The sequence below is a fragment of the Mixophyes fleayi genome, chromosome 2, assembly GCF_038048845.1.
Source record: "Mixophyes fleayi isolate aMixFle1 chromosome 2, aMixFle1.hap1, whole genome shotgun sequence".
In the NCBI taxonomy this organism is placed as follows: domain Eukaryota; kingdom Metazoa; phylum Chordata; class Amphibia; order Anura; family Limnodynastidae; genus Mixophyes; species Mixophyes fleayi.
The window spans coordinates 203,102,755-203,117,727 of NC_134403.1; the positions used below are offsets into that span (position 1 = coordinate 203,102,755).

The window sequence follows — 14,973 nt, forward strand, 5'->3', positions numbered from 1 at the left end:
GACCCAGATTTCCGATGGCACAGGCATGCTAACAGGCTGCGATTCCGAACACACACCTCTCCGGCACTACAGTTTGACGTCGGCGCCCTACAGCAATGTTCATTTAAAGTGGCAATGTCTGGCCCCCTGCAGGCTAAGGCTTTCAACACTTAACCTGCAGGGTCCAGGCATTGCCACTTTAAAGGAACATTGCTGTAGGGCGCCCTGACGTCAAGCTGTAGTGCCGGAGAGGTGTGTTCGGAATCACAGCCTGTTAGCATGCCGATTCCATCGGAAATCTGGGTCTTAGGTAAGTCTGTGAATATTGTTTGTATTATTCATTTTTTTGGTGCAATCATTTTTTTTTCTGTAGGTCTCATGCGCGTCAGATGTATGGTAATTGTTAATACGATTACCACAGAAAATCTCAGCTTCATACATCAACGAGTTTCCACTCTCCCGAGAAAACTGCTGGATTTGCAAAATCGCACCTTGATACATTTACCCGTATCTTTTTATTACTGGGGTTTTTTAAGCAAAGTCTTTATATAATCAGGAAAGTTGTTTATTTCTACTGCTCTAGCATATGTCACTAAGCTGTTCTCTTGATACAGTTGTATCAAATACAGGAGTGTGTATCCTGAGGCAACCAATCCCCCTCCACTAAACTCTTTCTAGATATATAGAAGTGACTGAAAAGCACAAAAGAAAGACTAAAAATGTGCAATATACTAAGCAATAATTGCAGCAGGATATGTAAAATCCAAAAAACTAAAAAAACAACTCATATGACTGAGTGAAACTGCTTTAACTCAATGCAGCACAAAATCTCATTGGAGTCTTGCAGGATGAGAGGATGCTAAAACATTATTTTTGCTTGAATCTCTAGGTTAAATAAGTGATGGTTTAGGTACTGTAATACCCAGGTACACATCACAATACTCCAATAGGACTTTCCTCTGAACTGTATCTCCCTTAAAATGTCTTGTTACAACCATGGTCTTTTTGACATATTTAATATGTATGGAGAACTTTATAATGGTTCATTGAAAATGCAGTCTTTACTAAATCTACTCCATGCCAATAGTAGTAATCTAGTGGGACCCTTCCCTGGGTACCTCACCTTTTGCTTTATTTAGGAGGTACCTGGCACTCACATATAGCCGGGCCAACTGTTAATCACTTTTGGTATTGTTTGGTTCTTTCCATAGCACAAGATACCCAACATTGTGGCTCTAATTGGAAGCTTTAGTGCTGCTACATTGGGTGTCCCCTGCTATGGAGAGACCTGTGCAGCACTGAGGGTGACCTTAGATATACAATGAAAAAGAGACATGGAAGTGTAGAACAGGGCACTAGGATGTTCAGTTAATTAAAAGCTTTAATTTTTATTCTTATTTATTAAAATAAATAGGTATATCTTGGTTCTTAGAAAGCAGTGAAATAAAAGGTAAAAAAATTGTGATATAGTGATATTTTTTTTTTTTACTAGAAGTGTTACTAGAAGTTATTTAAAATTTGCAGTGTTCTGCAATGGCTTTGCCACCATTTATTATTTATGTCAATAAACACTTGAATTTGTGTATTAATTATATCTCCGTAAGATATTAAAATAAGTATCATCATCTGCAAGTATGCCATCAGAAACAGATAATTATCAAAATCTATTTTTTACAGAACTGTGGGGGACATAGTATAGTATGTATTAGGATCTTCTAAGGGTGTAGCAAGGGGTACAATGTAAGAGTTGTAAATTAACAGCTGTGGTTTTTGCAGCTGAATCTATTGCATCGCTGAGCAGATTATAGTTAAGTATACACTAGTCTGAATAGAGGGATAGAGAAAATAAGAGATAGCTAAGAACCTAATAAGCTTAATTGTTTTGTTGGGTTGAGGAATGGATAAGATCAAAGAAGCAGCATAGCAGAGTTTAAATAGTGGCAAATGGCAATGCGCGTTTACCTAGTGGTAGCTTTCTCATTGCAAAAGACCTTGGTAACCTTGGATAGGGAAGGGGATTTAGTAAAGTTCTTAAGTAAAGTGGAATACCCATTTTATACATACATTTCTTTTCTGACCATTTTTTTTCTAAACCATCCTAGAATAAAATTATCTCCCCATTGTGATGAATTGCTAGTTTTAAATTAATTCCATTCTCATTATCACATTCAAGTTTTACAGAGAATGCAAGTAATTTCTAGACCCCAAGTCCTTTTGTTTTACAAGTTGCACAGACTTGGGAAGTAGATAGGAGCGAATCAACTGGACCTTAGAACGTCCTACACTACGTAGGAATGCTAGTATGTAATTCAATCTACACAGCCCTCTATGAGCATGCAAGAAGGATGAATAGTCAGGCTTGGTTGGGTTGTATGCTCCCTAAATATCATAAGAGGGCACGACCATGTGTGGCAGGGAAGCTTTTGTTTATTGAGAAAGCCAGTGTGAGGGACAGCACAAAGCAGACTCAAAATGGACTTAAAGCCTACCTTAGTCATTTACCTTCTGAATGGGCTATATTAGAAATGCTCTTCTGATATTGTAAACAACATTATATACTCTTTAGTATTTCAAACGCTCTTTTTTCTACAAAAAACATTTGAATTAAGTGCATCTCTAGAGGCTCAGGCGTTCATGTAAATAGAACAGAGGCTAGAGCTGTACTGGCTATGCTGTTAAAGACAGACAGCTGAGAGTGCGAAAATAGTGATTGTATAAATAAGCTGCAGATCCCTATTAACAATCGCACAGCAGTCTAACATGCCATACTGAAAGATCAGCCATAAACTCATATGAACAAAAAAAAATACAATTATGTACTGGATCAATAATTTTTTTCCCTTGAAGAACACTATGGTAGCCCTTACATGTTGGTTTAGTCAGCGATGTGCAGACAGGGAAAAAAGTAGACACTCCCAGAGATGTATATAGTGTGGCTCCTCCTATTCTTTGTCATCTTTTGAGTTTCTTCCCAAGACCCCTCTGAAAAATATGTATAACATTGGGAAATTGGGGCTGCCATGGAGTTCTTCCAGGAAAAGGAATGATCAGGTACATAATTTCCATTTTTCCCCTCAGACTCCATGACAGCCCCCCTTACATATGGGATCTACCAAAGCAATTAATATAGGCGTGTTGAAATACCAAAAAAAAAAAAAAAAAAAGGACTGATCAATTTGTGCACACACAAAAGTGATCAATCATTTGTTTAAAGAATCTTCCTTGCAGTCAAAGTAAGCTCAGAAGTCATAACATCCAGAAGATAATGACTAGAAAATGTATGAACTTCTGACCAAGTTGCTGCTTTGCAAAGATCTTCTGCTGATGCTTGCACCTTATAGGCCCAGGATGTAGACACTTCTCTCATGGAAAATACCCTTAATATTTTTGGCACTTCATGCCCTTTACGCTTAAAAGCCTGTGCTATCACTTCTGTGATCCATTGTGCCAGCGTACTCTTGGAAGGGACTTCACATTGTTTTGCTGCACGTTCAGGAAGTATAAAGAGGTACTACTTTCTGACACTTACTGTTCTTGAGAGATTCCAGAGTAAGCAACTTTCTTTCTCTCTCATAAGTTGGCTTCCACCTCATTTTTTTCTTCAATGTGTGCGCAGTTAGAGGAACAAGGGGGAAGACATACCCTAGTTTGAACTTTCAAGGTCTTGATAGGGCATTTATCCTTTCTGCTTGTGTAATCCGTGATGAGAGTAGAAAATTTCCATTCTGATGTTCTGGCTTGTTGCCATCAGATCTATTTGTGGGATCCCGAACATTTATTTTAGGTTTTAAATATTATCAGATCCATCCAGGAGTATGGCCATTGAATATCAGCTGAGAATCTGCCAACGTGTCTTTCCCTGCTACATGTGCTGAGAGGGACCTAAGGTTTTCCCCTGCCCATGTCATAGTTCTCTGTATTTCTGTTATCATACTCATTGCTCTGGTGCCGCCTTGTCCGTTAATGAAAGCTACTACTGTCCTGCTGTCTGACAAGACGCTTAGGTGGTTGTGTTGAAGTTGAGGCATAAAATTCTATGTTACATGCCACACTGAATTTTAGATGTTTTTAGGGCACCAAATGACTTTATAACCCAGTTATGTGTCTGTAAAAAAATACAATTACCTTGTGCATCTTTTAGTTTGATTGTCCACATACTGCCTGGACTACATGTTCTGGCTTCTTTGAACTGCTGAATTGAGAAAGATTCAGAGAAAAATATTTTACTAAGCATAGGTAATTAATGCAATTTAGCCTGTGTACCTTTTAAAATTATCATGTTCAATGTTTTTTTCCACAAACAGAAAAAAAAACCTCAGAGAAGTGCAGTTTAGCAGATTTTAGACTTTTTATGTGCTGTTCTAACCATCCTCCATAAAGGAAAACATCAAATATTTTGTTATTAATATTTTGTTTTACAAGATCTTCACATTGTCCAGTAATTGCTTTATTACTCTGTGCACTATAAACACCTTCCTTTTCTACTTTCCATCACAAGAAAAATCATCCTGCAGGGTGGCCGAGGACAAAGTTTATTGTTTCCCCATCATTTTATTCATACTTTAATTAAAGAGAATACTTATGATCCCAATCTAATCCTGCATGAGATCTTCCTCTTTTAACCCTTTGAGTTGTCCGACTTGCATTAACTGATACAAAGTTCTTTCTCATCCAGTTTTAATTCCTTAAACTGTTCTGGGGATTCATTGTGTCATCTTGTTTACAGATAGAGTCTTCACACAATGTTTCCATAGCCAGTCATTTGCTATTTGTCTATCACTTGCACCACATACTCTGTACCCAGTTTTCTTTTCCTACAAAGGCTATGAAAGAATACTAATAAAGGAACCAGAATAAGGACCTGCGCTAGAAAAACTGAAGTATTATAAGTATAAAACACCCCTTACTAGGGCTTATCAGGCACTGTTGTCCTTTGACTTTTAGAGGCAGGCACCAGCCCCATGCTTCTTGTCCAAGACAAACAATGCAAAAGCATAGAAATCCAGTTGTGAGAGAGGCATTGTTCTCTCGGATCTTCTCCTTCAGCTCAGGACCTGGAAATTATGTCAGGCGTCTTTAAAACTGTGCATGCCAGGTGACACACACGGAGCGAAATTCAAATTTAAAAAATGCTGGTTACTGCTTCTACTACTCTGTTGTAAAGAATGCAGACCCAGAGAAGTCATCTCATATTGCAGAGGAAGCGACAGAGACTCTCCAGAATCTTTCCGGGAACAAGGTAAGCCAACGCCTAGAGTATATAAAAAAAAAACCTCTGTATTCTACCACTGCCTAAATCAGCATTGAAGAAACAAGAAAAAAAAAAAAAGATAAAGGTTAAGAGTAGCCACACTATATACCTTATGGAGGTACTAAACACATATGTAAGGGCTGCATGGAGTCTGATAGGGAAATGGGCTAATATCCATTCAACAGTGGAATACCTATCTGGCTTTGCCAAGCAACAACTTTGAACAAAGTATCTGTCAAATATGGATTTAATATTGTTTCTTAAAAAAATAGGTTCTGTAGCAGAAAAAAACGTGTTTCACTAAAATTGTCCTTTAGAGGCTTGCCAAAAGAAATGTGGTGCAAGAATGTGATGCCCATGGCATATCATGTAGGTTTTGCTTATGACATACTCGCATAGCTTTCCATCTGGAACATAACAAGACGTCATGTTAACAGGACTTGATATAAATACATATGATCACTTAACAATAAGAGAACAGAAATGCTATATACATTTAGATAATATGTATACTATACATCAGGACTTGACAAACCCCAGGAGCCAGACATCCAAGGATACTTCAAATGTACTGCTGGCAGGGGCGCACGCAGGGGGGGGGTTTCTGGGTCTCTAGAAACCCCTCCCCTCCGCTAAAGAAGTGCCCCTACATAGCGGCACTGTACTATATAGCAGCCGCGGCGCTGTCAAAGAAATGTCCGCGGCGGTGCTGTATTGCACTGCTGCGGACGTTTCTTTGACAGCGCCGCAGTGCTGCCGAAACTGAGCTGCTGCACATGCGCAGCAGCTCTCTCGCGTCCTTTTTTTTTTTTTTTTGGGTGGGGGGGGAAATTCCCCCTTAAAAATCCTGTGTGCGCCCGTGGCTGGTACCCAACTTTTAGGTGCAATTTCTGCAGCTCTTAATGGATTCCAAATTTCACTCATTCTTTGGTAATATTTACCATTACTGATAACTTTGCATATGGATAAAATAAACCAAACTGGTGCACTGACAAAACTGGAAAATGCTGTAACCCTATGCAACCACCCTTTTTTTTTCTTCTTTTAAACAGTTCTAGGAAATCACAGTCACACCACTGCCCTTTCACAGAATAATCACTTTTTGCAAGATTTACCCCCCCCCCCCCCCACCACCAATCCAGTAACCATATGAACTACTCACTAAGCAATAGTGCCTGGAGGTTCCATTCATGGTATTCAGACAGTGTAAGAGGCTGCTTCCTCAACAACATGGATGACCATTAAACCAATGAAAGTAGTAAGAACTAAGGTTGAGATGGCTCTGGCTCTAGCTAAACACCTGGATCCCATGAGAAGGCCCTGCATCCAATATGCAATACAGCAAAGTTGGTAAAAAGCCTTTGGAAAGTATTGGTCCCTTATGAACATGAAAGTTGACCGAGGTACATTGTGTTTGAATAGATTTGTCTTTTTATTAATTATTTTTTTTTGGTATTTTGGACTTTATACTTGGAGGGAAAGCCTTGCGTGCACACTCAATTTGTTTTTGTTTTTTTTACAGTAGTTGCTTTGCAAGGATGTACGATGCGGTCACTGGACTGTATGCTATCTATGCTCATATAGGAAAAAACCCCTCTTATGACAAGCCTATAAAATAATTTAAAAACACCAAAAGTATTACTACATGTACGTCTAAACCTCCTTTGCAAAATATATTTTCGCTAGTTAATATTTATGTCTAACGTCAGTAAAGGATCAGATTAGTGCTAACCTTCTGTTCCTCCACCTCAAAGACAGACTCATGTACACTACATGCAAACAGGGATGTTGGAAGGTCACTAAAATCCATCAGTTCTTCAAGGTCATCATCATTTTCACCAAAGATCATCTCCTCTTCTTCCTCTTCCTCCTCCTGGTCACTACTGTATATATCAGAGCTTTCATTCCAAGACTTCATGGTGTCTCTCAACATTGTTCAGTTTCCTAATCCCTTGGGCTCACTTTGTAGTCAAGAAAACCTGTAGAATACTTACAATTAACAGATGTTGCGTCTAACATTTCTACAGTTTAAAATGATTAAACAGCCTTCTTAACAACAACAAACCCCCCCCAGAAATAACAATGTTTTGACCTGAACACCATTGAAACCAGCAGTTACAGTGCACCACAAGGACAGTGTACAACCCCTTTAATTATTTTTGGGCCCTGATTTAAACAGAATTTGTATGCCTGCAACTGACACTATGCAATTCATATGTATCCACCATTTATCACAGAGGGAGATTATATACATTGATCAGTCACAACATTAAAACCACTGACAAGTTAAGAGAATAACAGTAATTATCTCATTTCAATGGCACTTGTCAAGGAGTGGGATATATTAGGCAGCAAGTAAACAGTCAGTTTTTGAAGTTGATGTGTTGGAAGCAAGAAAAATGGGCAAGCGCAAGGGTCTGAGGGACTTTGTCGTCTAGCCGTCACAATTTGGCTCTTGTCAGAGTCAGAGCATCTCCAAAACGGCAAGTCTTGTTGGGTGTTCCTGGTATGGAGTAGTTAGTACCTACCAAAAGTGGTCCAAAGGACAACCGGTGAGCCAGCGACAGGGTCATGGGCGCCCAAGTCTTGTTGATGGTCCAATCCCACAAAAGAGCTACATTAGCACAAATTGCTGAAAAAGTTAATGCTGGCTATGATGGAAAGATGTCAGAACACAAAGTGCATTGCAGCTTGCTGCGAATTGGGCTACGTAACCGCAGACCGTTCAGAGTGCCCATGCTGACCCGTCAACCGAAAGTGCCTACAATGGGCACTTGAGCACCACAACAGGACCATTGTTAAATGGAAGAAGGTGGCCTGGTCTGACTAATCATGTTTTCTTTTAAATCATGTGGACAGCAGAGTGCATGTCGTTGTTTACCTGGAGAAAAGATGGCACTAGGATCCACTATGGGAAGGCAAGCTGGCAGAGGCAGTGTGATGCTCTGGGGAATGTACTGCTGAGAAACCTTGGGTCCTGGCATTCATATGGATTTTACGTTGAAACTTACCACCTACTTAAACATTGTTGCAGACCAATTACACCCCTTCATAGCAACAGTATTCCCAGATGGCAGTTGTCTCTTTCAGCAGGATAATGCGCCCAGCCACACTGCAAAAATTGTTCAGGGATGGTTTAAGGAACATGACAAAGTGTTCAAGGTGTATACTTAGCCTCCAAATTCCCCAGATCTCAATCCGATCGAGCATCTGTGGGATGTGCTGGAAAAACAAGTCCAAGACATGGAGACCCCACATCCCAACTTACAGGACTTAAAGGGACCTGCTGCCAATGTCTTCATGCCATATACCACAGGACACCTTCAGAGGTCTTGTGAAGTCCATGCCTCAACAGATCAGAGCTGTTTTGGCAGTACAAAAGGGACCTACACAATATTAGGCAAGTGCTTTTAATGTTGTGGCTGATCGATATATACTGAATACCTTCTATGCCTATTCTGCTTTATTTAGAGCTCTTGTGTGACAAACAGAGAACATTTTTTTTCCCCAAAAAGTCTCTTCTTTAAACCACTGCTCCCTACTACCAGAACCATGTTCAGGAGCACTGAGGTTCTAAAACTACAAAAAAAAAAGTTGAAGGATGATGCTATAGCAGACCATTTTTGGCCGATGGTGGGCCAATGGTTAAAAAAAACCTCATGTCTGCAACATATGTATTTCATGTGTCCATTTTAAAAGGGTTGATACAGCAATATTATAACACAAACATCAACAAAAAGGATAGTAATTTATAAAAAAATCAGTGATCTCAGTCTGCTTATAGGAGACAGAGTATGCACTCATGGATAATTCTATATGTAGAGAGGAAAGATCATGGGTTTTTTTTTTAGACTTCCTTTTTACCCAGCCGTTTCCAACAACAAAAATGAATACAAAGGATTTACAGGAACAGTGACTGGGTCACCTGGTATACATGACAGGCAAAGTAACTCGAAGACTGTGCTAGGCAGATGATTGTTACAGCATCAGGCCACATCAATGTCAGCAACACAGCTCCAGCAATGTTGCAAAAAAAATCTGCGCCATACGTCATTATCACAAGGAACTGAAGGCAAAGTACAGTAATAACCTTGAAACCCGCCCCAAGCAATACAGTTACCTGATCACCCAACACCTGCCGGACCGCCCCCTCACACTTCATACCCCGGCTACGTCCTCTGGCTGCTCACAAACAATTATCAAACGCATGTAAGACTGACCGTACCATCAGCCAAAGAGAACGTCCAGAGAACGCGTCCGCCAATCAGTGAAGGCGTTAGGCAATGTAGGCGGTGCTAAGCTCTCCAACCAGTTCATGTCATAAAATGTTTTCACGCTTGACAACCTGACTCCTATTGGCTCTTCTTCACATTGAGGCTGATAATGTCATTTTTCTTGCTCTCTCATTGGCTGTACTGGAACTTTCCGCAGACGATCTGCAGGTGAATTCCGTCATTGGTCCTTGTAAAGGTGTCTCTGCCAGTTGCTGCAGGTGTTCCACACGGTTTGTTGTAGTTACATATTGTGCTAGTTCAGGAGGGCTTCCCCTGCTGGAACTGTGTGCTTGTTTATAATAGGGAGGGAATGTCTGTCAGCAGTTGGAGACTCGGTATTTCGCGATGTATTGACAGGTATCGGAGCGTAGACCCAGCGCGCAGATGAGCCTTCCCCTGGGGACAATAACAACTACCCCGACAAAAAACACTGAGCTAGATTTACTAAGCTGCGGGTTTGAAAAAGTGGGGATGCTGCCTATAGCCACCAATCAGATTCTAGCTTTCATTTCTTTAGTACCTTCTACAAAATGACAGCTAGAATCTGGTTGCTATAGGCAACATCCCCACTTTTTCAAATCCGCAGCTTAGTAAATCTAGCCCTGTGACTTGTATTCCGGTTCCGTTCCATATTTTCAATAGTTATTTAAATGAAGCGTCTCAAGTTGAGAGACTCTCAACCGTTAAATACGTTTACTGACCACCAAATAAAATGTTACAGCAATATGCATGAAAACTGTGTCATCTGTGTGATGCTTTGTTTCAAAGATGTGTATTTAAACCTGCTACATCAATACAATGTACTTTTTGGTTTGCACTGCGAATAGAAGAGTACGTCTATGTAGCAAATATAGTGAAAGTTATATTCGAGACAATACAACAATTTTTAATGATAGTAATAATATTTGACTATCAAGCAATTACACCATACCTCCCTCTTTTAAAGAGAAATACCCAAGGATGTAGTTGAACCTACACTCTTTGCTGTCTTGCATTTCGGGTCACTGATAATAGTTAAACATTAAATTTGATCTCAAAACGGCCTTTCTAGATAAATTCCATGTTTATCATCCAGTCCTAGGACAGATAGACCTGCTTTATATCCAGGAGATATACCCCCACCTAATTTTATATATGAGAGAATGGGTCATAGAAAGTGGTCAACTCAGTTAATTGTGTCTAGTACATATGCTAGATGGTTGACCCAGTTGTATACTATCCCTCTCAGGGTTGCCAACTCTGAAATGAAAAACAAGCAACCGCTTAGTGAAAAAAAAGCCCAAACCAATCCTAAAAAGCCCCCCAAAAAAGCCCAACGTACAGGGGACCGTCCTTTTCTATAACACTAATTTCTACACTGGATCTCCATTTAGAAAACCTTTATAAAACACAAGAGGACACATTTATACACTGATATGGCAAATGAAAACACAAATGCTGTAATTTAGGACACTGGTATGTATACCACACAGCCCCATGACATAAAATAGAGCTTTGAAAGCAGTCTTCTGACATGAGCAGCTTACTGAATGGGAGGGGGCTGTTATATAGCAGTGTTACCTCCTATAAATGCAGCAATCAAGTGTCTGTCACTGCATTTATTTCAGTAGGTTGCTGTAGATCCGTCTTCCTGTGGTTTATTCCACGTCCTCTGACTCCACCCACCCACAAAGTGCCACTTCATAGGAAGAATTCTCTGCACAACCCGCCCACAAAAAAAACAAAACTGAATGCACAAATCACAAAATGGTAACAGAGGGTGCTCCGGTTTCCTCCCACACTCCAACACCATACCGGTAGGTTAATTGGCTGCTAACAAAATTGACCCTAGTCTGTGTGTGTGTGTCTGTGTTAGGGGATTTAGACTGTAAGCCCCAATGGGGCAGGGACTGATGTGAGTGAGCTCTCTGTACAGAGCTGTGGAATCAGTGGCGCTATATAAATAAATGGTGATGATGAAGACAAGGCCAGGAGAGAAAATTTTATTTTGTTTTCTGTGACTGTCTGAAGGTGGGTACTCTCATGTTAGTTAAACCTTTTCATCCCAGTGGCCAACAAGTCTGTTTAGCCTGTATACACAGCAGGGGGCTGTTGCCTTTCGCCAGACAGAACAGGCTGTTCTGTCCGTCGAAAATAAACAGCCACACAGGCTGTTGCCAGTGTCAACAGCCTGTGTGGCTTATCATCCGACATCTCAGATCCTATCCGAATAATGCAACAAGAAAGTTTTAGGATATAACAGATTAATGTAAATTTTGTTAACTTTACATTGCATTTAAATCCATGTTTGGGGAACATATTGTATCCGGATACTAAAAATAACTCAGATGTTGTAGAACCATCTAGGATCAGGGTGTTATCCCCTGCCAGGCTGTGTCCAAAACTTTATAAAAAAAAAAAAGCACTGTTTGACCATGTAATAAGTATCATTCCATCTAATAAACGTTTATAAGAATTCTAGCGCTATATGGCAACCCATAATACAACTAAAAAAAGAACACATCAAACAAAAATTGTGATACTTACATCAATCTCGTATGCAGGATTACTTAGGATCAGCCATCCCTGGCTGATTAGGTTTAGTTATTACAGTCACCTGGCTGATTATGCAGCTGGGCACACTACATGCTCATTGGACACCAGTACTATTTAAGGCAGTGAGGACTGAGCCTCACTGCCGGTTATAGCGGCCTGTTCCAGTTTGCTACATGCTTCTGTGCTGTGTTGGTGATAAACCTTGGATTGCTTTTCTGTGTATGACCCCTGCCTGTATCCGAACTTTTTAACCTTTGCCTGTGGCCCTGACCTGGTAAATGTTTTAATAATCCCGTAATAAATTCAATATTTTTGCTTAAACTGTCATAGTGGATTTGGCATTTACAATATCTTACAGAGTAGACTCTAAAATACAGTACATGGTAACATATGGGAGATGGGACAGCAATATTGAAATCGCATGCTTCAAGACCTCAGCATAAGGGGGTTAAATGGAAAAGGTGGATTTTTTTTATTTTAATTTATTCAATTCTAGCTTTTGTGTTTTTTACACTTTTAATATAAATTTTAGTCATTCTGGTTCAGCTCCAAGAGGCACATACCCATATATAATTAGTTAATTTTAATACATAATAAAGAGTGTTTTTTCCAAATATAGTTTGTATGGTACAGATTTAAGACTATTCTACAAGGTTTATGCATGGATATTAATTTGTAGACAATCCCCCCCCCCCCCCCCACCCATTTTGGCTAGAGTAAGAAAATCCTTTTAGGGTTTCTTGCAAAGTTTAGTTGATAATAGTTCTATTTCTACCTTATTTTCCCCATATTTAACCAAGATACAATGGTATAAATTTCAAAATATTGGTGTGAAAAAGCCATATTTATTATAAAACAAAAACACAATCTACACTTTGCTTCCCTAACAAAACACAAGTATTTCCCTTTCAAACACAATAATTTGGAAATTTGTCCTGCTCATCTTTATATAAATTATTTCCTTTAAGCAAATAAAAAAAAGATCTAATTTAAATTTATTTCACACTTTCCTTTTGCACTTTAATATAGGTTGGAGATCCTTATGTTCCTTTTGACCAGATTCTATGAAATGCAAAATGTTTCCAGTTGTGTTTCAGGCTTCCAAGTATAACAACTGTGTAACATTTGTTAGTTAGTATAGTATTTTTATCCCTGATACAGGGCACTAGGGCACATCAGCGAGGCCAACGCTTTGCTTAAATGACACAAATGATTAGAAGTGTCAAACTGCAAACAGTTTAATGCTTGAAATAATATTGAGAGAGTTTCTATGCTGTAATATTGCCTGATTTTTTACACACAACATTTTTATCTGGATACGGTCTACCTGACAAAGTAGAGTTTTCTACACAAAAGCACAGATGTTCCTTAACTGGAGTGTCTTATGACACAGGTAATTACATCCACCTGTAAGATGATATTTTTCCATTTAAAAGCAGCTACACATCACAAGAAAAATACAAAAACACTGACACATGTGCCACCAAAGTTACTTGTGTTGTGGATGGCCAATAGAGATATAACGCCGACCAGGACTCTGCATCAAAAGAAAAGCGAAACAGACTCTTTTACAGACTAAATTAATAATATAACATTTCCCTTTAATTAATTTAAAACATTTTATATCCTATGTTCTGAGCTATTTATGAAGTTTGCATGCAAAATATAAAAAATTGTGTGAGTTTTGTGAAGAGTCATAAATAGTTCAACTTAGTGGGGGAATTCAATTCCTCCTGAAGTAGCACAATGTTAAACCTATTACCGTTAATACAGTAATTTTAACCCTGCTTTCCGCTCGCAGCTCAGGGAGCTGAGAGCAAAAAGCAGGTGCTGAAAGTACCGCAATAATGGTAATTATGCACACTATTTCTGTAATATCGGGAATAGTGCGCAGGCCACATTACTTTCTTACTTTCTGCAGTAACGCGGCCAATTGAATTACCCCCTTAGAATTGTAACGCTTAATCTAACAATGTAGTTCTACTTAGAATTAACAATGAAGCATTACAATTCTAAGTAGAATTACTAATCACTTCCCACAAAACTTACAATTTGTTATATTTCACATGCAAACTTTATAAATAGCTCAGAACATAGGCTATATGTTTTAAATTAATTAAAGGAAAATTATATTTTATTGATTTAGTCTGTAAAAGAGAGCCCAATCAGAATCTGTTTCTCTTCTCCTCTTTTGTTTCCTTGTTCAATAAGATCTGGAGAGCACCACCTAGTAGTGTGAGAAAATTTTCACACCATTATTTTTGTATGAAGATGGATGGAAACACACAAATATAAATAATATATACAATATACTAGGTACTACAGAACCAAGTTTTTGGTGTGGATGCTCTTTTCTCTACGATACAAGAACTCTGTGTAGTAAAGTTGCAAATGGAAAAACACATGTTACAAAAAAATGACAAACAAAACAGACTAACTTGTTAACCAATACACAAAAGGAGGAACTTCTACCGTATTTGGTTAAGGGAGAATAATTTTAGAATCAGACTCAGTTGCAAAGATGTAGATTATAGGGTCTACAAACGTATTAAAGCAAACATGGAGGAAAGAGTGCCGTGTTTCCACTCATTCCTCCAGATGAGCCTCCTCTCATTTGGTGCAATATTCTCCCCACTTATGTGTCTCCAAATCCTTTGTCACCTCTGAGATTAGCTCTAATCCATTTTTGAGCAGTTGCACTATATGTAATAACTAGTTATTGCATATGACACTGCTCTACTACCTTAGTACGTACAGTCCTATGTATTACAATAGCATCAAATAAAGAGAGGGTAGACTCTTATTATAAGGGCCTCACTCAAAATTCCCAGTTTCTACTTCGGCCCAATAATAAAAAAAAAAAATAATAAAAAAAAAATCTATGCTAGTATGTCTACTAAAACCAGTTTGAAAAGGCAATGTTAAAGAATCTCA

General features: G+C 38.9%; 1 protein-coding gene across 2 annotated transcripts in view; it reads right to left on the minus strand.

Moving 5' to 3' along the window:
• The window catches only part of RCAN3 (RCAN family member 3), a 28,815-nt gene extending 19,337 nt beyond the window's left edge, over positions 1-9,478 (minus strand). The window contains exons 1-2 of one of the 2 annotated variants that reach the window (XM_075195373.1): positions 9,351-9,478; positions 6,963-7,209 (exon numbers count right to left, since the gene is read on the minus strand). In XM_075195373.1, the coding sequence (XP_075051474.1) occupies positions 6,963-7,163 (201 nt within the window). In that variant the 5' untranslated portion in view covers positions 7,164-7,209; positions 9,351-9,478. Of the gene's footprint in view, positions 1-4,104; positions 4,199-6,962; positions 7,210-9,350 lie in introns of those variants that run through there. The other variant, XM_075195374.1, reaches the window with a different exon arrangement.
• Positions 9,479-14,973: the final 5,495 nt, after the last annotated feature.